We start from the raw sequence: 27,606 nt of genomic DNA, 5'->3' as shown, positions 1-27,606 counted from the left end.
GGAAAACTTTAAGCATTGAAAAGGGTAAATCAATGTCATATCAAAAAGTGAGACTAGCAATTTATATAGAAACAAAGGATATGCAAGTAATACTCTGGACTTACTCCAGAAAATCCCCAACAAAAGAGTTGCAAGAGGGAGAACTGGTGCATATGTTCATGCGTGGCACCACTCTATTCATCTTTTGATGCAAATTTTAGCTGGTTCCTGTTACCCCTTTGACATTATTTGGTATCTTTTCGCGCAGTATTCTGCACAAACGATGCATAATGTATCCAGATATTTAGACAGAGTTTCCTCTGTGTAACTTGCATGGTTTATATACACTTTCTCCATTGTTTCTTGGTCACTGCCAGCCGCTATGCACAGAATTTTCAATTGCATCCGACTGCATCACAGTTAGGAATGTGGTTATGTAAACAAGGGAGTATGGAGTTCTCATGTTCAGATATGAAATCTAAATTGTTTGTCCTTCTGAAAGAGTAACCTTTCAGCCGCATCTTTAATACTGATGTTTACGTAATAGATAGTGAGGTCTGTCACTCATATAAGGGTGGAAACGATCGAAGCCAATAAATTGGGCAGAAGACATCTAGTGCAATTTCCGAGGTGTAAAGTTCTATGCAAATGAGAACAAGTGTAGCGAAGTGTAGCGACGCTAAATTAACACTATACTTGAAAACTTAATGTGTTAGGAGTGTTGGTTTATATTTTATAAAGCATTCTGTAAAATTTGTACATTCAGTTTCTTTGATGTATTGTCAAAATAAAGCCAAGAGTGGCGTACTTGATTGTTTGTCATGGAAGGATATGCCTGTGTAAAGCGGACCTACTGTCACAAACGCTCGGTGACCCCCGTGACCCGAAGACTGTACGAGGAATGCCCAGGCGGAACTCGCCGAAGTCACTTCATTATGCGGCCCCGCGGTCGATCGCGTATGAGTTGCGTTTTGTTACATCGTACTGCAAGTCTCACCATTGTAGGGTAGCAGCTGATGATCACGTATTTTCCTCGACTGGCGAAGTCCTTTCTTCCACGTAAGTAACAGTATGCTGCCGCTTATGGGGCATAGCTGCCGGGGCATAGCTGCAGTACAGTAAGTTCGAGGTTTTGCCTGGGTATTTGGGTCGGACGGCAAATCTGGTTTTGTCGTCCAACCCAGATACCCAGGCAAAACCTCGAGCTTCTGTACTGCAGCTGTGCGTGGCACTGCTGTAGCAGTGTGTGTAAAACTGCACAGTGGCTCGAGGTTTTGGGTCAGCCTCAACACGTACAGCATGCCACGCCCACGCAGAGTTGCTGTATTGATATTGCAGTGAGATCGCACTGGTTTCGGTGTTTTGTCAATCATCATGTGTTGTTTCAACATACAGTCACACGAAACGTACAAACGTATACTATATTGTCAGTAGACGCCTGCAGAGAAGACCACTTTATTGCTGAACCGCTGAGAAACGAAAGTTCTGCACGCAGAGGTTTAATAATCACAGCATGGCTATATCTATAGCTCTGCGTGGCAGCGTGGCAGGGCGCTGTATGTGTTGCCGGCCTTTTACGGCCGTATAACGCCGGTAACACACCCCAGGGCTCGAAATTAACTTTTTTCTCTTGTAGTCCCATTGCATTGGGCTACCATTTTCTGAAGTTGGTAGCCAGTGACAAGGTCTGGTAGCCCATGCATGAATGAAGATTTTTTTGTGAAGGATATTTTTATTTATATCTAGACAATGAAAGATTTATTTTTCATGATTCTATTCAGGAAGTGAATTTTTAGTCATTTGACATCAATACCCGTACCCGCAGATCATCATAGCCTTAGGAGAACGGTGACGCCTCAAAGTTTGACAACCTATTCACACATACGCAGAGCTTGTATGCAATTTTTGCAGTGCTGTGGTGGGATCTGGAGGCTGTGTTTACAAACATCAGGGAAGGTGACAAGCTGCTATTGTAATTTTGAAATTTACTGATGCTACACAGGACTGGAGATTCTCATGATTCATTATGATAATTGTACCGCTGTGATTCCCCGGGGAAGGCAAAAATATCCCCCATGTTTAGACAGATTCACAGACTGTTGTAAAAATTCTGAAAACATGTTTATAACACCATTCCTCTCTATCCCCATTTTTAAATTAGTTGGAAAATTATGCTTGAGTAAGATTGAGATTATATGTCATGCATATTTATTACCTGACGTCATATGAATTATTTATCGCTACTGAAACCCTGCAAGGTTTACAAGTCTGTGGGGAAAAGCATTCACCCCACTATCTGAGCACCAGCCCACCACCTAGCCTTGCAGTCTGCAGAAGTTTATTCCTTCAATTTATTAATTTTGATATTTATATGCCCACAGACTTGGAGCAAGTCTACAGAGTGCAAAAATGTAGTCAGTTTTGTATTGGAAAAAATTGTTCCTTGTTCTATTGGCAGCCTTGTATACATGGAGTGCATTTGGGAAATTCCAAAATTTAATTTCTTGTACATAAATGCCCTTATCACACTTATGTTAACCATATTAATTAATGATTAATGTAATTAATATTTAGAAATAATGGGTGATGCCCTGACCATTATTATTCATTTATGGCCAAGGGCAAGCGGAAAGTCAAGAATTAACAAGGCTTGGCGAGCATGCTTATTTTGGCTTTCAGTCTTGCCCAAGCGTATAGATAAATGTTAATGGTCGAGGCAGAGTCTTGTATTTTCATGATATTATCAACAAACCCTAGAAAACCATCAAGATTTACAAAAATTTCCCATGTGAAAATAAAGCACACCTAGCAATGGTATACCACGAGATTTGACCAGTTCACGACATATATGCACGAGCGATAGCGAGTGTATATATGGAGTGAACTGGTCAAAATCGCGTGGTATACCGTCGCTGGGTTGATTTATTGCTATTATATCATAATAGTATATTGAAATTGTGGTGTTGAACGTCAAAAAACGGATTTTTGCTCAAGCTGAGAGCTCGAGCGTGTGCCAGCCGTGGTATATCGCCAATATACCACGGTTCTTTTCGTGTCTCGACCAATCGGATCGCTGTATTTACACCATCAATATACTGGTTTGATATAATATATATTATTGCCTAAATATATGGGTTTATGTGCCCGAGAACAGGTGACAATATGCCTGACGCCAGGAGGGCAAATTGTCTCCTGCTGCGAGGGCACATAAACCCATGTATTCAGGCAACAATATTTTTATTACATGCCTCTTCATGGTTACAAATGCTATATGACATTTACAATGTAGTTATATGCAGGACATTTTCAAACAATTTTACCATTATCGACCAACATCAAACGGATTTTAACGAAAGTAAAAAAAAGTGTGTGCATGTATATTTTACATCTATCATTAAGCGTCTACTTAGATGTAGAAAACATTGAAGTGCTTCACTGGCTGGGTCACCATGGAAACCAGTCAGTACATCGTTAACCGACCCACTAACTACCCAGATATTCCTTTTCAAATCAATTCACTGATTTGCACTCACATCAAGGCATGTAATAGGCAATGCACGGTCATGCCCACCCTAAAAATTTGGCAAATCTGGAGATTTTTTAAAAAGTATAATTTGGCCCACAAGTGCTTCATTTTGTTTTTGTAATTGATTATTAGCTCCCATATATGCATATGTATATATGCAAATGGGAGGTATTCTTGTATGGTGGAAAAATTTCGTCTGTATTTATGTATGTATGTACGTATGTATGTATGTATGTATGTATGTATGTATGTATGTATGTATGTATGTCCGTCCACGTCAAAAACTCCAAAACCGTAGCACTGCTGTCTTAGTATTTGGTGTACAGGTGCACCTAGGGGTGGAGATGTGAATTTGTTCAAATGAACATGTCAGTGCCAAAAATATGCAAATGAGGGGAAAAAAGGAAAATCCTGCAAATGGCTAAAACTCAGTAAGCATTGGTCAGATTTGGTTGAAACTTGGTATGCAGATTTCTTTAGGTAATTTAAATTATGTGTGCAAAAATTGGGATGAAATTTGCATGTTTGTATTTTTAGGGTATTTTTTCCGTTTTTAGTAAAAAAATCTTGTTCTCTGAAATCACTCGTCTGATTGCTATGAAACTTGATATTCATGTTCCTCAGGATGAACTCAGTCACGCTTGTACAAATTGTATTGATATTGTCATATTTGCAATGTTGGGGCAATTTTCCCAATTTTTGATAATTTTTTTTTTATCCAAAAACTACTGATTTGATAGCTTTGATATTTGGTATACAGGTATCTAAGATTAATCTCAATATAATGTATTGAAGGTATGTTGAAACTGGCAATTTTTTTTTTATTTTGGGGGCAATTTTGCCTTTTTGGTCAAAAATTTTTTCTCCTAAAACTTCTGATCTGGTAGCTTTGATATCTAGTGTACAGGTACTAGGGTTTACGTTAATTAGATATATTTAAAATTAGGATGAAATCTGCAATTTTGTATTTTGGGGGCAATTTTTCTCATTTTGGTCAAAAAATTTGTTTCTCAAAATTTACCAGTCTGATTGCTTTGATATTTAGTAAACCGGTTCTTAGGGTTTTTGTTAATAAGATATATTGAAATTAAGTTGAAATCCGGAATTTTGAATTTTTGGGGCAACTTTGTGAAACTCTCAGTTTTACTGGGATATCTTTCATTTGTATTTTTAAGATTTTTTTTGGTAATTTTATACCTACTGGAACTAAGAGAATATAATGTGGTTATTTAGTAAGCATTTGATATGGTAAACTGTATTTGGTGTTGAAATGCAGTAAAAAAATCCTGGCAGATTTTGAAAAAATTCCAAACAAATGCCAATAAAAAATTCAGCCAGAGAAGGTTTGACAAAAAGAAAAGGTGGGAAGGTGGGGAAAACAGAATGTACAATGGATCGGATAAAAAAGATAATGTACCTCATCGATCTTTCAGACACCATCCCTTATCAAATGGTCCACCCCGATGTATTTTTGCACACAATTAACCATGCAGTGTATTTTAGTTTAAGATGTCAAGTTAATTAAGGATTTGAAAGGAATAGTCAAGTTCACCACAGTTTAACTTTATCTCTTGTGTCATCATCCTTGTGTAATTGGTTAAGTTTGTAAGTTGTTCCATATGTGGATGCACCAGCTGTTCTGGAAGAAAACAATGTTTACTTTTCCCTGTAGGGTTTCTGAGTTGATGATTGTATGTTGAAATTTCTCCATGTATCTGGTGTATGGGCAAAGTGTAAACATTGGTTGCATGTTATGTATTTCAGTCTATGTCAAATATTGTAAATGAAAAATCAAGAACAGTTTGCTGTGTGCTTGTAAAAGATAGCATATTTGTCAATACATAAACTGCCTTGCAGATTGATTGTCTTAAAGATTATCACAGAAGTTGAAAAGGAAAAGAAACTAATCAAATTGCTGTAACGTATTCACTCTCAGTGCCTGTATAGGCCTATACTTAACTATTTTATCATTACATTCAGCTGTTTGTTATATCTTTATCACTCTCCATGGGCCAAGGCACACTTGGGGTCAATGTCATCACTCTGTGCCAGTCTGTGTATGTCAGTCTGTCTGTATGTATGTCCATGTTTCATACAATTGTTGACTTGTTTTGATAACTTATATGGGAGGCGAACAGTGATGTTGTCACTATTTTGATCTTTGTACAATTGACAATTTACATGTTTGCTGAAAAGTTACAATGTTAGCATTATTATTCATTTTCACGGACATAAAAACAAACCATTGCTGTGTATTTGTGGTCAGTCACATGGTTCAGCTCGACCAATTAAATGAGATGTATATAGCATGGTAATACATAATGAATGAGTGAATGATTTTACTAATCATTTGACCCATATATTCATGATTATAAAGTTGAGTATCCATTGTACAGACAGTGAGGAATAGGATTATCTGCAAGATTCTAATTGTATTCATTGATATTTGCCTACAGCTGTAAGTATACCTCACGTACCCTGGTCGTAAAGCCTCAGAGGTACATGTATGTGAAACTTAGAAGGAACAAGAAGCAAAAGATGGATAACTGATCTTTAATAAAATCCTTCATCAGGTAAGATTTGTTTTAAATTTTTAATTATTTTTATTTTAATTTCCTGCACATGTCTCATCATTATCAGTTAAGCTTTTCGCATGCTCTGTTTTATTTGGCGGATACTTTCTTCAACATCAATTGCTTTGTACATAACTTATGTAATACATGTAAGTATTTTAGAATATGCGTCTTTAGTGTGGTCTCCTTGGCAAAAAAAAACAACAGGACAAAATAAAGCAAGTGCAAATGAAATTCATGAAGTTCCTTTGTTTCAAACATAGCATCCTTACAGCCGAAATAATTATGAAGAATTCTGCAAGCGTTTGAACCTTTGGCCTCTTTATCATTGGAAATTATTATATTTTTTTAGAAATATAAGAATAATGTGTATGATTGTCCCCAGTCATGTGTTCATATTAATTTTGATGTTCCTCAGTAAACTACATGTACTAGAACCCGCATTGCAACTCTGATATGCAACTCTGACTCACTCGTATCATCCCTCTATGTAGATGGCTTCCGCTCCTCTGATCACAATCCGGTTGTTGCAAAGTTATCTCTCCCGAAACCACATCGTCTCAAAAAGAATTCACATATCGTCAACTGAGTAAACTTTCAACTAAGGATTTGTTGAAAGACCTTGACAGCATTGCAGTATTCTCTGATCCACCACGTGATCTGAATGATGCCGTTCATACCTATAATTCAAAACTCTGTGAACTTCTTGACAAGCATGCACCCATAAAAGGCGTATCGTCACTGTAAGACCAAATTGTAAATGGTATACATCCGAAATTGCAGTTGCCAAGAAAACCAGACGCTCTGCTGAGAAACAGTGGCGTAATTCCAAACTTGAAATTCACCGACAAATTTACCGTGATTCCTGCAAAAATACCAATGCCCTCATCCGAAACGCCAAAGTAAACTATTACAAAGATCTCATTGAAAAGAATGCTCACGACCAGAAGTCTCTCTTCAAAATTGTATCATCAATTTCATCGTCACCAAATAATAATTTGCTTCCGTCCCATACATCTGCATTGGAATTAAGTAACCGTTTCAGTGACTTTTTCACTACAAAGATCACAGACATACGCTCAAGCCTTGATGCTCGAAGCTCATCTGATGACTTTGGTGATATGGAAGTCATTTCTCCAGTATCCTTTGATCATTTTCAACCAATATCAGAGGAGAAAATCTGTGCGCTCATCAAGGATTCGCCAATGAAAACATGCAGTTTGGATCTATTTCCAACATCATTTGTCAAGCTGTGTCTTGATAAGCTACTCCTGATTATCTCATGAATTGTTAATGTCTCACTGGAATCTGGCTTTTACCCCATTCTTTGAAGCCTGCAGTCGTAAAACCGCTCTAAGAGAAACCCACCCTGGATGCAGAAATTTTCACAAACTCCCGTCCAAACTCCAATTTACCTTTTCTGTCGAAGGTAATTGAAAAGATCGTTGCTGCTCAGCTGAAAGACTTCTTGAACCAAAACAATCTACTAGATCCACTTCAATCTGTCTGCTACAGACAATATCATAGTACAGAAACAGCACTCCTCCTTGTTCATAACGACATTCTCACTGCTCTTGACTCTGGACAAATTGTTTTACTGGTTCTATTGGATCTATCTGCAGCTTTTGATACCATTGATCACGACATACTTTTACAGCGTTTATCAAATCTTGGGATCAAATCTACTCCTCTTCAATGGCTTCGTTCATATCTCACAGACAGATCTCAGTCAGTTACATTAAATGGACAAAGATCACTGCCTCAAATGCTGCGATACGGAGTTCCTCAGGGGTCTGTTCTTGGACCTCTCTTGTTTCTAATCTACATATCACCACTCGGACAGCTCATCCACCGCCACAAACTCCAGTTCCATCAATTCGCTGATGACAATCAGCTGTACCTATCTTTCAAGAAATCCAATACCACGTCTGCCGTATCTTCTGTTGAAGAAACTGTTAATGATATTATGAGCTGGATGACACAAAACAAGCTGAAGTTAAACAACTCTAAAACGGAGGTCATTTTAATTCGATCTAAATTTGACCATTCACCAGCGCCTTTCACTGACATCAACATCTGTTCCAGTGTTATTGAAACCACTTCATTTGCGAGGAACATCGGTGTAATATTTGATGACAACCATACATTCCAACAACATATTGGTGCCACTTGCAGTGCTATTCACTTCCTCCTTCGCAAAATTGGTCGTATCAGAAAGTACTTGTCCAGAGATTCCTGTGCCACCCTCGTCCACGCCGTTATATCTTCAAAGCTTGACTACTGCAATGCTCTACTATATGGCTTGCCCGATACACAATTACAGCGGTTACAACGTGCCCAAAACACAGCAGCTAGAATTGTTACAAAGACCAGGAAATCCGACCACATTACCCCCATACTTATGCAACTTCACTGGCTTCCAGTACATCATCGCATTGTATACAAACTTTTGCTGATTACTTACAAAGCCCTAAATGGACAAGCTCCACAATATCTCAGGAATTTAATAACACCATGTGCCTCATCACGTGTTCTTCGTTCATCTGATAAATGCCTTCTGCACACACCTAGATGGAATCTGACTACCTATGGTCGCCGCTCCTTCTCTGTAGCAGCTCCTGTCCTTTGGAACTCTTTGCCCCTGGACATAAAAACCTCTCCTAATGTCAACATTTTCAAAAGACGCTTAAAAACTTACATCTTCCAGAGAGCTTTTTATTGTAACTCTAAGCGCCACTGAGCATTGTTTAACTTTGGATATTAGGCGCTATATAAATTTTCTAGATAGATAGATAGATAGATAGATAGACTCGCAGTATAAAACTCAATGTATTTAGGTACTTGGCTCTTCAAAGATATATGGCTACTCTAAATGAATTGTGCATTTCCAGCCCTGCCATTGACATCACTTTATCTTGTCAAAGTTTCAGATGCCTGGTCAGAATGTCATGCTTAAATATGTACATATTTTAATGGTTTCATATAGTTGTTGTGTTGTTTATTGTTTTATTGTACCTTATGCATTTATATTTTTATGTATATTTTATGGAGCCTGTTAATGTGACTTGTTCCTGTTGGTCTTCCTTTGAAATAAATATATAAATAAATATATTGCTACTTGCTTGAATACACGTCTTGACCTACATTATGTACCTGTTTCCTTTAAAAAGGTCCACAATCACCAGTGAATACAATGGGTTTGGGGCAAAGTTATAGTTTAATTAAAATTACAGAAGTCATAAACAATCAAGTTGTCTTATCTTGCATATAAAAAGCCATATTTTAGAATGAACTGATGTAAACTAATGTCAGCAACTTGCAGGAGATAATATTTACATTGCATGCTTCAAGTTAATGTTTTCTTTTCACCTAATCAGATTCAAGATCCCTTGCTGAGACAGTGCATACTGGGCAATGACAACCAGGTGAAAAGCAACATAGTGACAATACCATCCTCCATTGCAAAGGAAATACACAGTGTGTGGCTATGCAAACAGCCAAAACTGAACAGAGATCGTGGTGTTGACATCAATGCAGAGCAAAAACCTGTGGAATTGAGGGAGTCTTTCATCAATATATTTACTTTCCTAAGACAATGGGTCCTTGCTGTGGCACAGGTTTGTACTTACACTGTTCAGTGTTTCCACTGGCTAAATTTTCCCCTAAGCCATTATGGCTAATTGAGACCAAAATTGATTAGCCAGAACTATAGCCATCAAATTACATGTAATTGCATTTATGATTTTTATCCAACTGACAGTTGTATACTCAGGTGGGTCCTATCAGTTGCTACAATGGCAAGATGACATTAAACTAGTCCAATAATCATTTACATTCAAGGTAATACATTACCAGGTCCATTTGTGATTTAAAAATTTAAGTAGGACCATCCTGAACGACTGATAATCAGTGGCAATGTAAATAAATAACTATTTTTTATGGAACAAACTGCTTTCTTAATAACATTCACAACAAATTTTATTTCCTGTGTGCCAAACACTTATGTGACTTGCACTTTTGTAAATGTATCAAGATGTATCACAAGTATTACATCATTGACAGGGTAACTTCAAGATGTTTCCTTTGAAAGATCCATAGCTTCTGCCTCAGTCATCAAGTGCTTTCAGTTCTCCAATCACAGAGTCTAATTTTTACACCAACTGTTCACTTTAAGAAGGTGTACTGGTAATTACATTTTGTACACTAGGTGTAAACAGTCGCCTCTTTCTATTGGTAGTCCAAACAGTGAATGCTTTAGTTTCAAAATCAAACTGGGTGTATATGTTAAAATGTCCTGTCTGGCCACATGTCTTACAGAAAAAAAAGCTGACTCTTCTCTTATTCAAACACTAGCCATGGAAATTCAACGAACTATTCCTGGCACACTTTCTTTTTTTTGTAACTACTCCTACCTGCAACTCTGCGGACAGCCTGTGCAATTATCTTTTTTGCTTACTTGTACTCGAACACGACTTAGCATGTCACAGTGTGCTGCTTGTTGTTCAGCATTGTAAACATTCAACTGGACAACATCCTAGTTATATCTTCATGCAAATTTATGACCTATGCCTATCCACAATACAGTGTTATATTCAGTACTTTTACACATCATGGCAGAAAGTGACCCCTGCCTATATCCACAAATACATGTACACGGTATGGAAGATAACCCGGGCCTATCCTCAATCCAAATGCATTCACATGGTATGGAAGATGGCACAGACATATCCACAATACACATAATATATAAAATGCAATGGAAGATGACCTAGGCCAATCCACAATACACATACATGCACACAGTATGTACATGTAAGATGACTCAGGCCTATGTAGAATACAAAATGGGAGATGACCAAGGCCTATCATCAATACAAACAGTCTGTACCTGTATCGTATTCAGGATAGGCGTGGGTCATTTTCAATAAAATATGTACCGTTATTGTATTCAGGATAGGCCTGGGTCATTTTCCATAGCAGGTACCTGTATGTGTATTCTGGCTAGCCCAGGGTCACCTGCGATGCTGAATAATTGTTTTGTGGATAGGCCTAGGTCATTGTATTTGCATAGGTTATAACATTTACATGAAGTTAGGCTCAGGACGTCATCCAATTGACAGTTTACCATGCTGCACTCATTTATAGCTGCCTCTGAGGTTGCCACAGAAGTGTTCTAAGGTGCCGGTTTTTGAAACACTGGTTTCATTCTGTTCACCACCCTTGCTGTCATTGGCTGCTGCTGTCTGCTTAGTTTTTGAAAATACACTGCAATCAGTGTTTCCTGACTATGTTAGAAGCATTGTTTACAAAGCACTTGTCATCATAAAATAACAAGGTCATTGCATGCAGCCATCTGAAAGCATGGCATATCACTTGTTACTGATTATAATAGTTTTCTGAGACTGCACACTAAAGCGAGGAAAGAATGACACACCCAGGGATGTTGAAAAATATCTCTGCCTTTTAACTACACTCTCGATCAGCCCCCTGAAAAATAGCACTAACCAGTTTTGCGAAGGATAGTTGAAAAATATTTCCCAATCTGCAGACATTTCATTTCCCATTTCACGCTCTTGCGAGTGGCAGCGGAAACACTGCTGTTGTCATACACAGTTGTAGTTCTTTTTAAAATACCCTCTGAGTAGATCAAATGTATTACACCTCTACTAGTATTTAATCAGTAATTTTGTGTGATAATCATGGCTTACACATTTTTGGTGAAGTTATTTTCTCTTTTTTAGCTGAATTTGCTAAAAAAATTTTCTTTAGACTTGGCACTCTATGAATTGCCTAGTGAAATGCAGATGATATGATAAATGCACATGACTAGACATTCAATACATGTAGCTTCATTCGTAGGATCCTTAAAACTGTTATGATGAAATATATTCCAATGAGAGAATACATCTGGTATGCACACGTGATTTTAACGTGTACATGTGTGTAATGCTTATCATCATTAGGGTTAAGGACATACAGAGTGTTTACAATTCATCCCAGCAATACATCCCATCATCAAATGTATTTTAATCATTCCGGTTATCATTGTCATTGAAAGAGTTATAAGTAATCATGAGTCTATCTGTTTACAATTCAGGATCAGCAGTGAATGCTGCAATATCAAGGATGAGAAATATCATTGACCTTGACAAAGAGCGTTAAAGACAAAGTGGAGGGCTTTGAATTGGACTTGGACCATGACTTATAACGAAAGATGAATGGAAATGATCAAACAACAGGTAATTTCTTCCATTTCAGTCCTTGCACCCAAGTATATGTACACAAGTGACTGTTGCAAAGATGTGCTGGAAGTGGTATCTTGTAACTTGCACAAAGTGTTTATGTTAGTTGTCTTTATATAGCTACACATGTATAGCATCTTTACAATTACAAGAATACTAATTAGAAACACAGGTTCACAAAAACATAAGTGATACATTGCTGTATTTTAATTGACATTGCCAGCAGCAACTATGCAGGTGCATCAGCTTAACACTAATCCATCCAGAATTATACACAACATGCATGTGATAGCAATCCTCATTCTTAAACTGTGCAGGACATTGGTTGTAGCCAATCTATTACATATGACATGAGCAAGAAGGAAAAGTGTGGTTGAGATGTCTAGGTTAGAGAAACATGCATATAGCGGAGACAAAAATAAATTTATTTGTTCTTTGTACACAAGAATTCTTGGATATGTAACACACAAATAAACTAACTTTTTTGTGAAGAGAAATTATTATCTTCCATGATTGGTCCATGATTGTCTCCATGAGTTTATTATTATTTCTATGTTAGGGAACAGGTGTGTATATCCATGCAGAAGAGGAAGCAAGATAAATCCAAAACCGACTTCAAGGCAGCATTTTACCACGCAAAGAAAGGAACCAACTACCAGGGACAGTTGTCTCAAGATGAAGACAGTGGGATTGCACCTCCATTTGGTAGAGGATTTCCTGTTAGTCAGTATGGTGGACAGACCTGAACCCTTACACTGCTCAGCACACAGATTGTATGTACATGTATGTTGGGATCAAAAACTCCTAAACCACTACACCTACCACAGACAAACAGTGGGCAACTTAACAGATATAACCCGCAATACTAAGCATCATCATATTACAGCTAGTACACAGAACTGTTTAAGGTAGTCCAGCTCAAAGAGAGGAAAAATTCAACTTTCAGAGCACTGAGAAAACACAATTATTATTTCATGCCTCCCCTCAGTATCATGGTGATCTCTGTAGTATAATAACAAACCTGTAGGTAATTGTCACTTGTGATGATTGTTTATAAACATTCCATTATCACTTTTTCTGCTCCAGAGGTGTACATGTCAATCAGGACCCAGATTTACATATACTGGTCAATAACATTGCAATGTGCACATGTATGATATATATAGGTACTTTGTTTCCCAGTAAGCTTTCAGAAGAAGAACAAGAAACTAGAGTTGATATTATAAATTTGTGAAAAATTCATCAAAAAGATACAGCTACACTGCAGCCCAAATTTCATTGGAAGCTGTCATTATTTACAGCCTAAGGGGGGGTGGGGTGGGGGGGGGGGGTGGGATGTTGGAGGAATTTTGTCGGAAACTCTAAAATTTCAAGTACCCGCCCCCCCCCCCAAAAAAAAACCATGATGAACTTGAGTAACCCCCCTCTCTTACATGGAAATTTTGACTGACCCCTCCCCCTCACTTTTGAAAACTTAAATTTCAATACATGTATTTTATATAATTTACATAAATACAGCAATAGTAAAGACCATTCAAATCCTAGTGTACCCTGCTAGATAATCATTGGTTATCTCATGACGGTTGAAAAAGGTGAAACCAACAAATGAAATTCAAAGTCACAACAAAACATAGATGTCAAAGGTCACACTATAACCAGTATACAACCACATACAGTATTGTTTAATATGGATGGGTATCATAACAGGGTCCTCACTGGGATATCTGATAGGGTAGACTTTGAAAGTACTGATTGAAGAACATGCGGAAGGCTGATGGGGAAAGTGTCCGACGGGCTTGCTCATCTCCCTTGCATGGAAAAATTTGAGAAATTGTAGTGTGCATTGGTACAGTTTGGCGTAATCTCAGAGGTGTTTTCAATGTGTAATTTTACTGAGTAAAAATTTTTAGAATTAGAAATTGATGTGTGAAGTGGTGCAATCTGAGAGGTACGTGTTTCAATACATTTTGCACCAACGTTTCAATACATTTTGCACCAAAAATTGAGTAACCGCCTTCTTTCTCTCAACATTTTGAGTAACCCCCCCTATAGCTTTCAATATTTTGAGTGACCCCCTTCATATTCCTCTGACCCCCCCCCCCCCCCCCCCCCCCCCCCCCCCCCCCCCAGCTGTAAACAATGATGGCTTCCAAGGAGATATATCTTCAAGCTTGTGCGATATGGATTTCAGGCAATGTCAACTTGTGGACAGGGTACAGAGATTTATGTTGCAGATTATTGCAAATTGGACTAACTCGTGAATACAGTACATGAAGTCCCATTCCATTATCAAGAGCAAAAGCTGAAAACTACATCTGAAGCTTGCTTTGGAGATCAAAATTATTGCTTGTAATAAGTTAAAAATTCATGTTATCAGAAAATCACAAGCAACACCTTTAGCAGTCTGACTAGACTCTCGCCAGTCGCTTGTACTGCTTGGTCCGCGTAGCTTCCGGTATTTATAGCTGGTACAAGCGACTGTTACGCCTCACGCAATCCCCCTTGCTATCACATATTCATGAGGTACGCGTCATAGTAATGGGCGGGGCAACAATACCATATTTGGATAGTGAAAGTTCATCCTTCAGGTCATACATTCATGTTGACTACAAGCTGAGGTTTCCAGGTTCTGCCGTGATCGTAAAACGATTTAGAACTTACTGAATAAAATGAACCAATTTTCAAACTTTAAAACTGATTTTGAGCTTTGTAGTAAAAACAATTGGGCTTCGGCCGTCCCTGTATTCTGTCTGAGTGTCGTCGGACCGCGGGCCGCGCCGTCGACTAGCTGTCTCAGTCACACGGATAAAGTGAAGTGCTGTGACGGGGAGACTGCCGTTGTTTGTAACGTTTTGTCGCGACCGTCGCGTTTTATTACTCTTGCCCGTCATATATCCAGGGATACTGTGCCTGAAAACCTAACCCGACAACTTTCTATGTCAGTAAAGCTTCTTTTTGATTCCATGATCCCCACTAGCTGGGCCCTTACCGTGCACCAGTCGCGCTGTTGTTGATCAACAATACAACATCGCTGTCAGTCGTCGCCTGGGAAGCACGCACAATTGTACACTTGACTTGAGGAATAGCGCTGCAGCTGGCGATCATACGAGCTGTAAAATTTCTGGCTTTCCCCAATTTAATCTTAAGCAAGTGTTTTCGTTTCCTGTCGGCTCTAAGCAAGTGTTTTCGTTTCCTGTCGGCTCTAACTTGTTTAACTCATTGCCAAACTGTATCGGGCAAATCTCCTCTATCTCCATGTGTAACGCTATTAAATGGCCTATGACCGGAAATTAAAATACCAATACGACGACGACAGTCAACAGACAGAAACTCTAGTCATTAACAGGGAGGAAAGCACCGCAGCGGTACACAAATCGACACATTCCCAGAAAAGTCCACCATGTCAACTGCAGGCAGTAATCCCTCTGTCTATGTTACTCCAACAAACACTCCCACCAAACTGGTGAGTAGACTGGTTATATCACCGCATTCCAAGGAAGCGGTATGTGTTGTCTGTGGAAAAGATGTTCAGAAAGCTGATTTACGGCGCAAATTATACAGAAATCGCTGTAAGACATCCGTCTGTAAAAATATTGAAGTTGTCATTGGCGAGGAGCTAACAGAACATTTAAACACAAACACGTCTTGCAAGCAATGTGCAGAGAGAGCAGACAACCTGGTGAAAAAAATACTGCAATGGAGAGAAACTTTTGCAAAAACAAAGAACGCTCTGCTGCTCAGAAGTAAAGAGACAATACCGAAAAGGATGAGAAGTGATTCAAGTACCCCGGTGAAGTCATCCAAGCGCCCCCTTTTCCATCAAGTTCAACAGTCTGCCACACAGGTACCTCATAAAACCACTGAAGATATATCTACAGTCATGCCGTCTGATTTGGAAAGCATGAATAGGCAGAATACAATTTCTGCAAGTTTATTCAAGACCTGCGTAGAAGAATATGGTGTCCAGGTATGTACGTTAAGTGTGTTTTTCACAATTTAAAATGTTTTTCTGTGATAAAAATTGATAGGACAATAGTCAGATAGTTGTTAAAAATATTTACTTGTTTCATTGTCAGGAATGACATAGAAAATACTATGTCATTCCTGACACACACTTTTGTAGAACTTTTGTAGAACTGGGAAATCTGATGATATTGATTGTAACTCCCTAACATAGCCTTTCTGGTAAAAATAACTGATAATGCCATAACTTTTGGACTATCATGCCGCCAAAGTCTGATGCATAACACTAGTTACGTGCTTCTTATATCTGTGTGTATGTGTGTGTGTGTGTGATTGGCAACTGTAGTCTTTATAATTTGCGATAAAGCAATGGTTCTCTCTTGTCCCTCCTATACAGCATGTAGTTCTGTCATTCCCAAATTGTGGTACTAGAGTTTACAAACCAAAGGAGGAGTTCAGCAGTTTGATCAAGAAACTGATGTTTACATCATATGATAACATTGCTCAGGAGTGCCTTTCTGGAGGTTCCAAGGAACTAAGCCATTCCATATACAGACAGGTGTGCAGTAAAATCTCAAACGAGGTCGGCAGTCTTTGCAGTCTTTCTAACCCCTCCATACTGAGATACAAGGGTAAAGATGACCTCATCGATTTTTCCTGGGATAAAATGCTGCAAGAAATGCAAGAGAGGGCGCCAACATTATTAATGATGTTGGAGGCTTCAATAAATAATCCATCACAGCAACGTAACAAAGTAAAGAAGGGAGACAAGCTGATCCCAATGCTCATGTCATCAACATCTCAACTCATTTCAATTTATAATGATGACATGAATACTGTCAGAAGACTGTACAGTGTACTATTGAAGAAAGGTGGTTGTAAAAAAACAGCGATGGATAGGTTGGCCAGTCAACACATATGTATGAGTTATCAGAGTACAAACAACATGTTCGAGAAATTTGGGGAAGACTTTGCAGTCAACCTGAATGAATGGAAAGTCCATGTGGAGAGAGACTCTCTGGTAGAAAAGAATCTCCGGAGAGATCTGAAAGCCCTCAATGAAGAAATGACACAGGCAGAAGTCATCAGTGCCAGCCAGGTTCTTCAAAGGGTAGCACTGGAAGCTGAACTTAATGATCATACAGATCTCATGCATCCAGGATATTCGTTCACAGGTGACAATGTTGACATAAGAAACAAAGTGAGGCAGATGACTATCACACATCAAAATAGAGACCATCACATGTTCCATATAGTGGCATACAAGAACAGGGTGTCAGGGAATGACTTACACAATGAAGAGCCTCGAAGTGATGTCAAAAAAGTGCCCTTTACTAATTTCCTACCATCTCTCTCAGAAAATGAAATCCTTGCTGAAGAATTTAGTTACCTGGTTGCTAAGACTTGGACAACACACATTCCATCACTCCAACGCTATGGTGAAAATTTACCACATCATCTTTCCCATGTTTATGAAAATGAGATGAAGCAAAAAACTGAGAAGGTGAGTGGTATCACTGGATAATGAAGTCACATACATCATACATATGTGCTACACATACACAGAAACACATACTACATACACACATACATACATACACACACATACATACACACACATATACATACACACACATACATACATACATACATACATACATACATACATACATACGTACGTACATACATACATTCCTTACATACACGAATGTACATATTCACATATGCATATACATACACATACAGTAGAACCTGTCTGGACAAAACAATGAAGTACTTACCATTCCTTTCTCGGTAACCGTAGGCAATGGTAACCATAGGTTACAATCCATGAAACAGTATAACATTAATGATCAATGTAATTTCAGGTTCACCTTGGTGTTTTGGAGAAGAATGAACAGTATGGCGATGACATGCTGGATATTTTGGATTACATCAACCAGTATGTACCAAAACACAGTGATGATACACCAGAGAAAATTCTGAGTGGGGGAGATTACCTAACATTTGAGAGGCACAAAGAAGCTCAGTCACAAAAGCAAGACAGCCCTACAGCATATCAATGTCTCGAGGGGCTTGTGGCAAAGATAGAGGATTTCCATGCTCAAGCTGAGTGGCAAAAGGTAATTTAGATTTTCTGAAGTTAACAAACTTGTGATTCAAGATAACTTGATTTTTTTGGATTTAGAGAAATGTTTATGGATGCACTGTTAATTGTATGTTGTGCTTATTTCAGGTAATCTGGCACCATCTCTACAGTACTGCATCAAGCAAAGATATAGGGACTTTATATGCCGCCAGAAATGCTACAAACTCAAGGAATGTGTCCAGTGATCCACACCGGGACTTTTATGCAAATGCTGAACTCTTGGACAAATTCACCAATGCCTATGTAATCACTGGAGGAGTGCATCATTTTGGAATGACAAACATGAATGACAGACCTTTGACAAACAACTATTCAGGTATGATTAAGTTCACTATCTGTTAGTATGTCACTTTATAGGATGAAACTCACAGAACAAGGTTTTCCTAAATATTTTTAAGTGATAATGACTTAATCTTTTTGTATTTTACTATCTATATTTAAGGTGATGATTCAGCTGACAGTAAAAAAGAGTACATATTGAAAGAAGCCAGGAAATTTGTTGACAAGTATGTCATGAACCAAGTTCCAAAGCTTGAAGACACAGCACCCAGAAGTATAAATGATTACAGTTGCAAATACTGTGGGAAAATGTATATTCGCCCAAAAACCTAGAGAAGCATGAGAAGACACATGAAACTTCAAGTACTATCTCAGACACACATCACATTGAGCAGGGTGCAGATGAAGACCAAGTGTACAATTATACACAGTGTACCCTCACGCTATTATTACTCAGATTAAATCACAATGATGCTATAAAACATGGTGATGGAGAGCGTATCCTTCGGTTGTACAAATACTTTTATCTGTATTACAAAGTTTCAAATTGTCCAAAATATGCATATGCAACATTAGAGTTGCTAGCTCAAGTACAGTGCTTACTGTCGCCACGGTTAGCCCATAGGTTGACATGGAATAGATCTGTAAACTGGCAGGGAAAAATAGATACCAACCATCCTATGGATTTAGACATAGAACATGATAACAAAGTGTTCAAAGATGATGTCACAAGTTACCGTGGGGAAATAACAGAGCGCACAATCAACAGAGTCAGCAGAAGTATCAATACAACAGAAGCGATATTGAATCATTATGACAAGGTAGCTACAATCAGAAAAGCCAGTGGAAAACACACGACACAAGATACAACTGATGATGTTTACACATTAGTTGCACAATTTACTGATGCTAGACTGTTTGAGTTGACAACAGGGAGACATCATTCAGCTTTCCCACGTATACAGGCAAATCCACTCAGTAAATTAGATATGGTAGCATTTAAATCATGGTTGAGCAAATCTCTGAAAGCTTTTTCCAATAAGCACTACTACAAAAAGTGTGAGAGTACATGGCAAGTACAGCAAGTAAACAATTAGATTTAGAAAAATGTTGACTCTCTATTCTCTGTATTCATAAAATGTTACATTGTTGCAATAATAATAAAAACACAATGCCACCATTATGTGAAGAAATACATGTTGTTGTATTTATTTCACTTAAATAAACAGCTGGAAGTACAGCATCAACTAAAATCTACAAATGTTTATGCAGCACACAATGGAAATTACTCAATTAGACTCTGATGATGAGGACCAAACTCTCGCTCTGTGATGTCGGTACTGTGCAACAGCATCACTGTCATCACTGTCAATAATTTCAGAATCACCCTCTGCTATTGTGCAGACTTGCTCATCATTGCTACTGTACTCACAACCCAGAGTTTCAAGATCATCAGCGCAACTGCTATCATTTAAAATTTCAGTGATCATATCCCAAACTCTATCAATATGTTCTGGAGAGAAAAAGCTGAAATGGGTTTCCAGAATTACCTTGCTGTCAATAATTCAACATATTTCACAATATTATTTATTAATGACATTGGAAACCCTGAAACTATATCAGCTCCACCAAAAACCTTCTCCTCACTAATATTTCTTAGCAAATCTGATCTGTACCTCAAAAGCCAGGATTTCAGCAAATTTTTCTGTTGCGAAGTCCATAAACCTTTTGGTAAAATATTCTGAAATGCAAGTTGTATTTTGTCTTGCACAACATCACATTTTTGTGACACTTCTCGTAAAGAAAATTCAGCATGAGAAGTGTAGTCAAATTCTGAGATACAAAAAACTTCACATTTGCAAGAAGTTCCTTTACAGGAGCACAGACATCTACAACTACGTGTGCACACATCACAACAAGTGTGCAAAATTTCATTGGTTTACCTTCATCTTCAAATTCCTTCAAAATGAGTTGCCTGCGACAGACAGAATTATTTTTACAGTACTCCTTCATTGGTTTTGAAATTCGTGAACTTATACAGCAACCTTTATATGTTAGTAAAACAGCACTACTCATAAGGCTAGTGTCTCTACCAGCTCTGCCAGTCTCTTGTACATAATCATCAAGGTCATTTGATGGGCCATAATGAATTACCTGATGAACACCCTTAACATCCATTCCCATACTGTATGCTACAGTGGTGAAAACTACTCTCACAATTCCATCTGGGTCTTGAAATGATGATATAATGTGATTCTTGATGTCATCATCAGTCTTGGAGTGAAACATGCCAAATAATCTACCTTTGTAGTCAGTTTCACCTGTTACACAGTCATATCCTTTCTCACCCAGAGATGTGTTGAAAAATTCAAATAGCTCTGAACAATGTCGCTTTTTGCGACAAAATATCAATATCCTTGGGCAGTTCTTACCGTGTGTAGCGATGTCATCTACTAACCACTGAAATAATGTAGAAATATCATCAAATTTTGCTGAAATCAAGGAATACCGAATGTTCGTTTGTTTGGATTTTCAATAACATAAATGCAGTCTTTCATGCACAAGTCCTTTGTGATAACGTTCTGGTTTCCATGGTTGCTGTGGCGGTAAGTGTGATGATTGGCACACCACTCCGTATAAGAGACCTAATTTCTCCAAGTTGACCATAGTGCTTCCTGAATGCTTTCTCTTTCACAGTGTCTTTTCCCCTGTAAAGAAAAAACAACAACTATTTACAAGGAACAATAAACTGTTCCCAACACTTTAGGAGATTTCAGGTTTTTATTTTGTGTCACCTTTGCAAAGCTGTAAATATTGATGATTTCTGACCAATGTCCTTTGATAACATACAGTCTCTTGTTGTATTGCCCAGAGTAATTGTGAACTTTGAAAGTAATATTGTCTATGATTGAAATTTCCAGTGTGTTCATCTTCTGAACACACCGTGTGTGGATGTATACATGTAGTAAGCATTGTTAAATATGTAATTTTGAATCCCACGGGCAGCAGTAGGTCCCATACTCTTGTCAATTTCTATTAACGAAAGTTTCAATCAATTTTGCCCATACAGTACGACTGGAATGTGACTTTGTATGAACAGTATTCAATGGGATATCCATGTTGGGTAGAGTGAGTGCACTGGCATAAGTACAGTACGTCTGCCTCTTTAATTCTGGAGATAACTTAAACATGATGTTAAAGTATGACATTGTGCACCTACCACTTTTTAATGCAGTGGCTCTCGTCCACAAAGATTGCTCCAATTCGGGATCGATACTCTTGCGATAACAAAGTCCGTCTGAACTTCGATAAAAATGCCTCTGGACTGCCAAACAGGATGTTGTAATTGCCATTTGCAATGCCTTTTTGAGTCAATGATTCGCTGTCTGTAACGCACACAGCCTTGATACCTCGGCTCTCAAGATTATTAACCTGTTCTTTCATCAGTGCGATCAATGGGGATACGACAAGCACGATAGATTTTGTGTTTGCCGTATCTATCTTGCCCGCTGTAAACTTGATCGAGTCCAGAACAAAAGGGGCGACTTCGTAAGTCATTGACTTCCCACTTCCTGTCGGTACACTGACAAAAACATCTCTCCCATCAACATAGCCGTCTATAACTCTTCTTTGAAACTCTTTCAAATGTGAGTATCCGAGTTTTTTCAAAGCGTCAGAGTAATCTCGGCGCTGCTCTGAAGTCGCCATATTGGCTTTAATTGACAGTTAAGGCCCGCCCCTTTCCATGTCACTCGTTGTGACGTCACCGTCGCCTTTTTCATACGGTTCTGTGAGGGCGCATACAAGGTATAACAGTCCTCGTGCCTTCGGCACTCGATCTCGCGCCTTCGGCACGCGGCCCCGCGCCTTCGGCGCTCGATGGCCTTCGTTGGATTGCTACTGCACTTTAATAATGTGAATCCGGACAAAGAAGGCACGAGGGACTGTCGACAGTCTACAGTCTGACAAGCTTATGAAAAATAGAGATTTACAAGTATATATGATCATTACTTGTTTACTTGTATTCCAAGGAATATAACTTTAAAAAGAACAGACATGGAATCAAATGGTTAAATTCTATTTTAGCTCTGCAGTTAGTGTGAATGAGCTTATTTTTAGCTACTATAGTCTATAGAAGCTATTGGGATGGGTATCCGTCTGGCGTCCGTCTGTATGTATGTATGTACGGTATGTATGTATGTATATGTATGTCTAATTTTGAGGCGTCCGTCCTCTCAAATATCTTGAGAACCACCATACTTACTGATTTGATATTTGTTGTGTAGATGAAAAATATGATTTTGAGAAACCAATTTTTTCAAGTTTTTGATATTGTTGAAAATATCCAAATTAGTGCCAAAAAAGGCGTTTTTGGTAAAAAATCTTCTTCTTAATAACCGCTGGTCAGACAGCTTTATTATTTGTTATAAAGATCCCTAGGGATAACCCAACTTAGATTTGTTCAAATTGTGATGATATATGCAAATCTGTATTTTTAAGGAATTTTTTGGTTATTTTGGTCAAAACTTTATTTCATCAAAACCCTCATCTGACAGGTTCCTACAGATAAACTTAATATGATATATTGAATATATGACGAAATCTGCAATTTTGTTTTTTTGGTGCTATTTTTGCCATTTTTGGTCAAAAAATGTGTTTCTCAAAAACTACTTGTCTGATGCCTTTGATATCAGGTATACAGGTTCCTAGGGATTGTCTTAGTGTGATATATTGAAATTTGATGAAATCTTCAATTTCGTATTTTTTGGTCAATTTTTGCCATTTTGGTCAAAATATTTGTGTTTCAAAAGTTACTCATCTGATAGCTTTGATATTTGGCAGACATGTTCTTAGGGATGATCTTAATGTGACATTGTGAATTTTTACAGCTGTCCTGAAATGAGCTAGCAAAGATTTCCACCCTCTTCATCAATAAGTGTCAGAAATAGTCTCTACACTCTACATACACAGCTGAGCTCTATCCACTGCCATTTCACTTGCTTACAAATGAGAACTTTTAATGCTACCAATATGTCACAAACCATTAAAAGAGAGTTTCCATGTTGTTTAGAAATGAATGTATTCATGACATCAATTGTCAATTGGAAAAAGCCCTCCACTATTATGCCTGTAAAAATATGCAGCCAAGTATTAAAGCTGTGTATTGTGAAATTCTCTTGTTACACAGTAAAGACTTTTATCACAATACTTAATGCTGATTTACATGGGATAATGATCTCATCCCCAATTGGCAGGATTGACATTGTATCAGCTGTACACTGATGTATACTTGAAACTTCCTCACATATGTAAGATTTAATTGATTCCTCCAGTAGTTCAAATTACATTGCATTTGTAACCTTTGTAATTGTGGAAAATTATGCTAGTTTTTCCAAGGCCTGCATATGTAAGAACACTTGGTTGATTGTGTATCACTCTTTTACAATGTAATACAGATATTAATAGTAAATAAAACCTAACAAGCTTTTATACAGCATAACATGTATTTCTGTCTCTATCATATCGTAGTAGGATGATCTACCGGGTATGTGTGTCTCTAGTGTTTTTTAAAATGTATTGAAATATATTCAAATAGATGTAAGCCATCTTGAATATCACATTCATACACTGTGCCAAATGGCAAGTTGATCAATCTTGAATCCCACCAATTTCAATGTGTCAGAGATATTATGCGTATTTTATCATAGAAAGCATTAATGTTTTCAAGAAAAATTTAAGTAAACGTTTACGTGTCATGAAAATGTATATTCTCCAAAAAAATATCAGTTATCTTTCTATGTACAGTAAAACTATATTTTCTATATGATATTTTTCCAAAGAAATATCACATATTAGAGGTCTTGTTGCATTGTGTACACACATTAGTCCCACGGAGGTAAGTTCAGAGAGGGACTTATGGTTGCATGAGTCTGTGCATTTGTGCATGCAGGTATCTCAGACGTGCCTGAGCCAATTCTTTCATACTTGGTACAAGGACATAAAACTATGAAATACATATGCAAAACCATTGTTTTTGGCGTGGCGTGAATAATTAGTACTAAATTGCATGATTAGTGAATTTTGAAAAAGCTAGGTTTCTAGAAAGATGGTGACGAAATTTAGTACTGGTGTTTCTCACACAATTCTGATAACAGACAAAGATTTACGTCAGTATTTTGTCAATTACTTGCTAATTTGCATATTTAATGAATATTTATGATAAGTTAATGTAAGGAATCCTGCATCAAATTTGACTAATGTGGTACAGATGTTGATCTCCCAGGACTACCATAGTGTGCAATGGCATTTAGCAGTGTTAAGTCAATTACTTGCTAATTTGCATATTTGATGAATTTTCATAATTAAGATGATGTGTTTAGAAATTCTGCAAAGTTTACAAAATCTAGTCCTGTAATAGTGTTCAAAGACATTTACCGGTATCATGATAATTAAGGTCTAATTTGCATATTTAATGAAATTTACTTATAAGCGTAATTAGTTAAGAAATACTGCATCAAATTTGATAACACGTCGTAGCATAGTTCCTAGAAAATGATGTACAGATGTAGATCTTTCAGTGTGGAATTTCACTTGTTGAATTTTTCAATGAAAACAGGCAAATTTGTTGCAATTTTTCTAAGATTTTTAGGTTTTTTAAATTCAAAAAGCCATGGTTTTCAGGAAACAGAAACATTTTTACCTCACATTTGGTATATATATAAAATCAATGAGAGGCTATCTTATAAAGATGAATCAGTTCATTTGCATATCTGTGTATGTATGTATGTCTGTCTGTATGTGTGTTTGTGTGCGTGTGTGTGTGCGTGTGTGTGTGTGTGTGTGTGTGTGTGTGTGTGTATGTATGTCAATTAAGATTAGAAACTCCTAAACCGCAGCACCTACCATCTTAGCATTTCACGTACAGGTGCACCAAGGGGTGTAGGAGAACATGTTCAAATGTCAGTGCCAAAAATATGCAAATTAGGGGAATAAAGGAAAAATGCGGCAGCTTGCTAAAACTCTGTAACCTTAGGTCATATTGGGTTGAAACGTGGTGTACGCAGGTTCCTTTAGGTATACTAAGTAAGTTACAGAGTAAGGAGTGTACAAATTGAGGTGAAACATGTATGTTTGCATTTTGGGGTTATTAGTCCCCACGGACGAAGTCCGGGGGGACTTATAGATTGGGTCATGTCTGTCTGTCAGTTTGTCAGTGCGTCCGTCCGTGCATCTGTGCGTCAGTCCGTTAAGGCAGATATCTCAGAACATGCCGTGGTCAATTTCTTTCACACTTTGCACAAGGACAGTACCCTACCCCATACAGATGCACGTCGATTTGTTTCACAATGCGATCATTTTTGGCCGTGTTAGAGGACTTTTTAGTTTACAACTCCATAGACTCCCATGTATAAGGCAGCTCTGCATAGACTCCCATGTATAAAGCAGTTCTACATAGACTCCCATGTATAGGCCAAGAAAAATAAAAATTTAGTTTCTCATCGTATTCATATTGCAAAAAGGATGGAGTGACACAGTTTTTAGTCCCCCCGGATGAAGTCAAGGGGGCTTATAGATTGGGTCATGTCAGTCCGTTCGTCCATCTGTTCGTCCATCCTTTCACGCAGATATCTCAGATATTTAGACAAATGTCACGTGACCTCAGTGACCTTTGACCTGAAATATACATATTTGTCCATAACTTAGTAACCACAAGTGCTACACCCTTCATATATGGTGTGATGGGACACCTTATGACGCCACATATTGTACCTCATTAATTATGCGCATATCTAATTTTGAGCGAGCCAATAGAGCTTGATGTCTGATTTTTGGTAAAAAGGGATAACTTAGCAATACAATTTTTTTGACAAAATGTCATGTGACCTGAATGACCTTTGACCTCAAATATACATATTTGTCCATAACTCAGTAACCACAAGTGGTACACCCTTCATATTTGGTATGATGGGAGACCTTATGACGGCACATACTGTACCTCATTAATTATGCACATATCTAATTTTGGGCAAGCGAATAGAGCTAGAGGTCTGATTTTTGTTATGTAGGGATTAATTAGCAATACAATTTTTTTTGAAAATGTCACGTGACCTCGATGACCTTTGACCTTGGTTATACATACACACACACACACATATATATATATATATATATATATATATATATATATATATATATATATATATATATATATATATATATATATATATATATATATATATATGCATAACTCAGTAACTGCAAGTTCTATACCCTCCAATTTTGATAGGATGTTAGACCTTCAGATGTCACATCTTGTACCTCATTTATTATGCACATATGTATTTCTTGGCTGGCCAATACAGCTAGAGGTCTTATCTTTTTCCCGATTTAGAACCACAACTTAGACATGCCTCATGTGTTTCAAATTGGAACAACGACATAGACCTATGTGCCACTAGATCTCAGCATATACACCACAGTGATACTTCTTAATGACCCCATTCCCCTGCCCCATCAAGACTAATACTCCTTTTACAAGTGGGGACTATGTCATTGTCAATGACTTGTTTTTTTTTCAGTGTTTAGTCAAAAATTTTCCCTGAGACGGCTTGTCCGATTGCTTCGAAAGTTGGTATCCATGTTCCATGGGATGACTATAGTCAAGTTTATCAAAATTGTAGTGAAATTCTCTTGTTGGTAATATTCGGGGATTTTCTCCAAATTTTTGGTCAAAAAACTACTCATATGATATCTTTGATATTTGGTATAATGGTTCATAAGCTTTATCGAAATGTGATGTATTGAAAGTCTGATGATATCCACAATTTTGTATTTTGGGGAAAATTTTGTCATTTTTGGTTTAAATAATTGTTTCTCAAAAAGTACTCGTCTGAT

General features: G+C 37.7%; 3 protein-coding genes and 1 long non-coding RNA gene across 5 annotated transcripts in view; 2 read left to right on the top strand and 2 right to left on the bottom strand.

Moving 5' to 3' along the window:
• The window catches only part of LOC139147869 (integrator complex subunit 8-like), a 127,057-nt gene that overhangs the window by 35,901 nt on the left and 63,550 nt on the right, over positions 1-27,606 (bottom strand). The gene's annotated exons all lie outside the window — the stretch shown is intronic.
• On the top strand, positions 708-13,243 carry LOC139147868 (uncharacterized). Of its 2 annotated transcripts, none has more exons than XR_011555818.1 (5): positions 708-1,038; positions 5,962-6,078; positions 9,456-9,695; positions 12,176-12,317; positions 12,887-13,243. It is a non-coding gene; the product is annotated as an uncharacterized lncRNA (long non-coding RNA). The 2 variants fall into 2 exon arrangements; XR_011555817.1 differs by having other exon boundaries at positions 710-1,038; positions 12,880-13,243.
• On the top strand, positions 14,728-19,162 carry LOC139147867 (uncharacterized). Its single transcript, XM_070719083.1, has 5 exons — positions 14,728-16,287; positions 16,681-17,787; positions 18,152-18,406; positions 18,520-18,748; positions 18,875-19,162. The coding sequence occupies exons 1-5, from the start codon at positions 15,721-15,723 to the stop codon at positions 19,042-19,044; spliced, it is 2,328 nt and encodes a 775-aa protein (XP_070575184.1). The 5' UTR covers positions 14,728-15,720; the 3' UTR covers positions 19,045-19,162.
• On the bottom strand, positions 19,893-22,448 carry LOC139147866 (ATP-dependent DNA helicase RecQ-like). The gene is made up of 2 exons (XM_070719082.1): positions 21,932-22,448; positions 19,893-21,419 (listed from the first exon to the last, which is right to left on the bottom strand). The coding sequence occupies exons 1-2, from the start codon at positions 22,417-22,419 to the stop codon at positions 21,266-21,268; spliced, it is 642 nt and encodes a 213-aa protein (XP_070575183.1). The 5' UTR covers positions 22,420-22,448; the 3' UTR covers positions 19,893-21,265.

Source organism: Ptychodera flava, chromosome 13 (genome assembly GCF_041260155.1).
Source record: "Ptychodera flava strain L36383 chromosome 13, AS_Pfla_20210202, whole genome shotgun sequence".
NCBI lineage: Eukaryota > Metazoa > Hemichordata > Enteropneusta > Ptychoderidae > Ptychodera > Ptychodera flava.
This window is presented reverse-complemented; position numbering and strand designations above follow the sequence as displayed.

Coding starts and splice junctions, on each gene's coding strand:
- LOC139147867 (XM_070719083.1), top strand. CDS start 15,721: ATGTCAACTGCAGGCAGTAATCCCTCTGTCTATGTTACTCCAACAAAC. Junction 17,788..18,151: donor TGAAGCAAAAAACTGAGAAG/GTGAGTGGTATC, acceptor ATGTAATTTCAG/GTTCACCTTGGTGTTTTGGA. Junction 18,407..18,519: donor CTCAAGCTGAGTGGCAAAAG/GTAATTTAGATT, acceptor TGCTTATTTCAG/GTAATCTGGCACCATCTCTA.
- LOC139147866 (XM_070719082.1), bottom strand. CDS start 22,419: ATGGCGACTTCAGAGCAGCGCCGAGATTACTCTGACGCTTTGAAAAAA. Junction 21,420..21,931: donor AGCCACTGCATTAAAAAGTG/GTAGGTGCACAA, acceptor TTTTCTTTACAG/GGGAAAAGACACTGTGAAAG.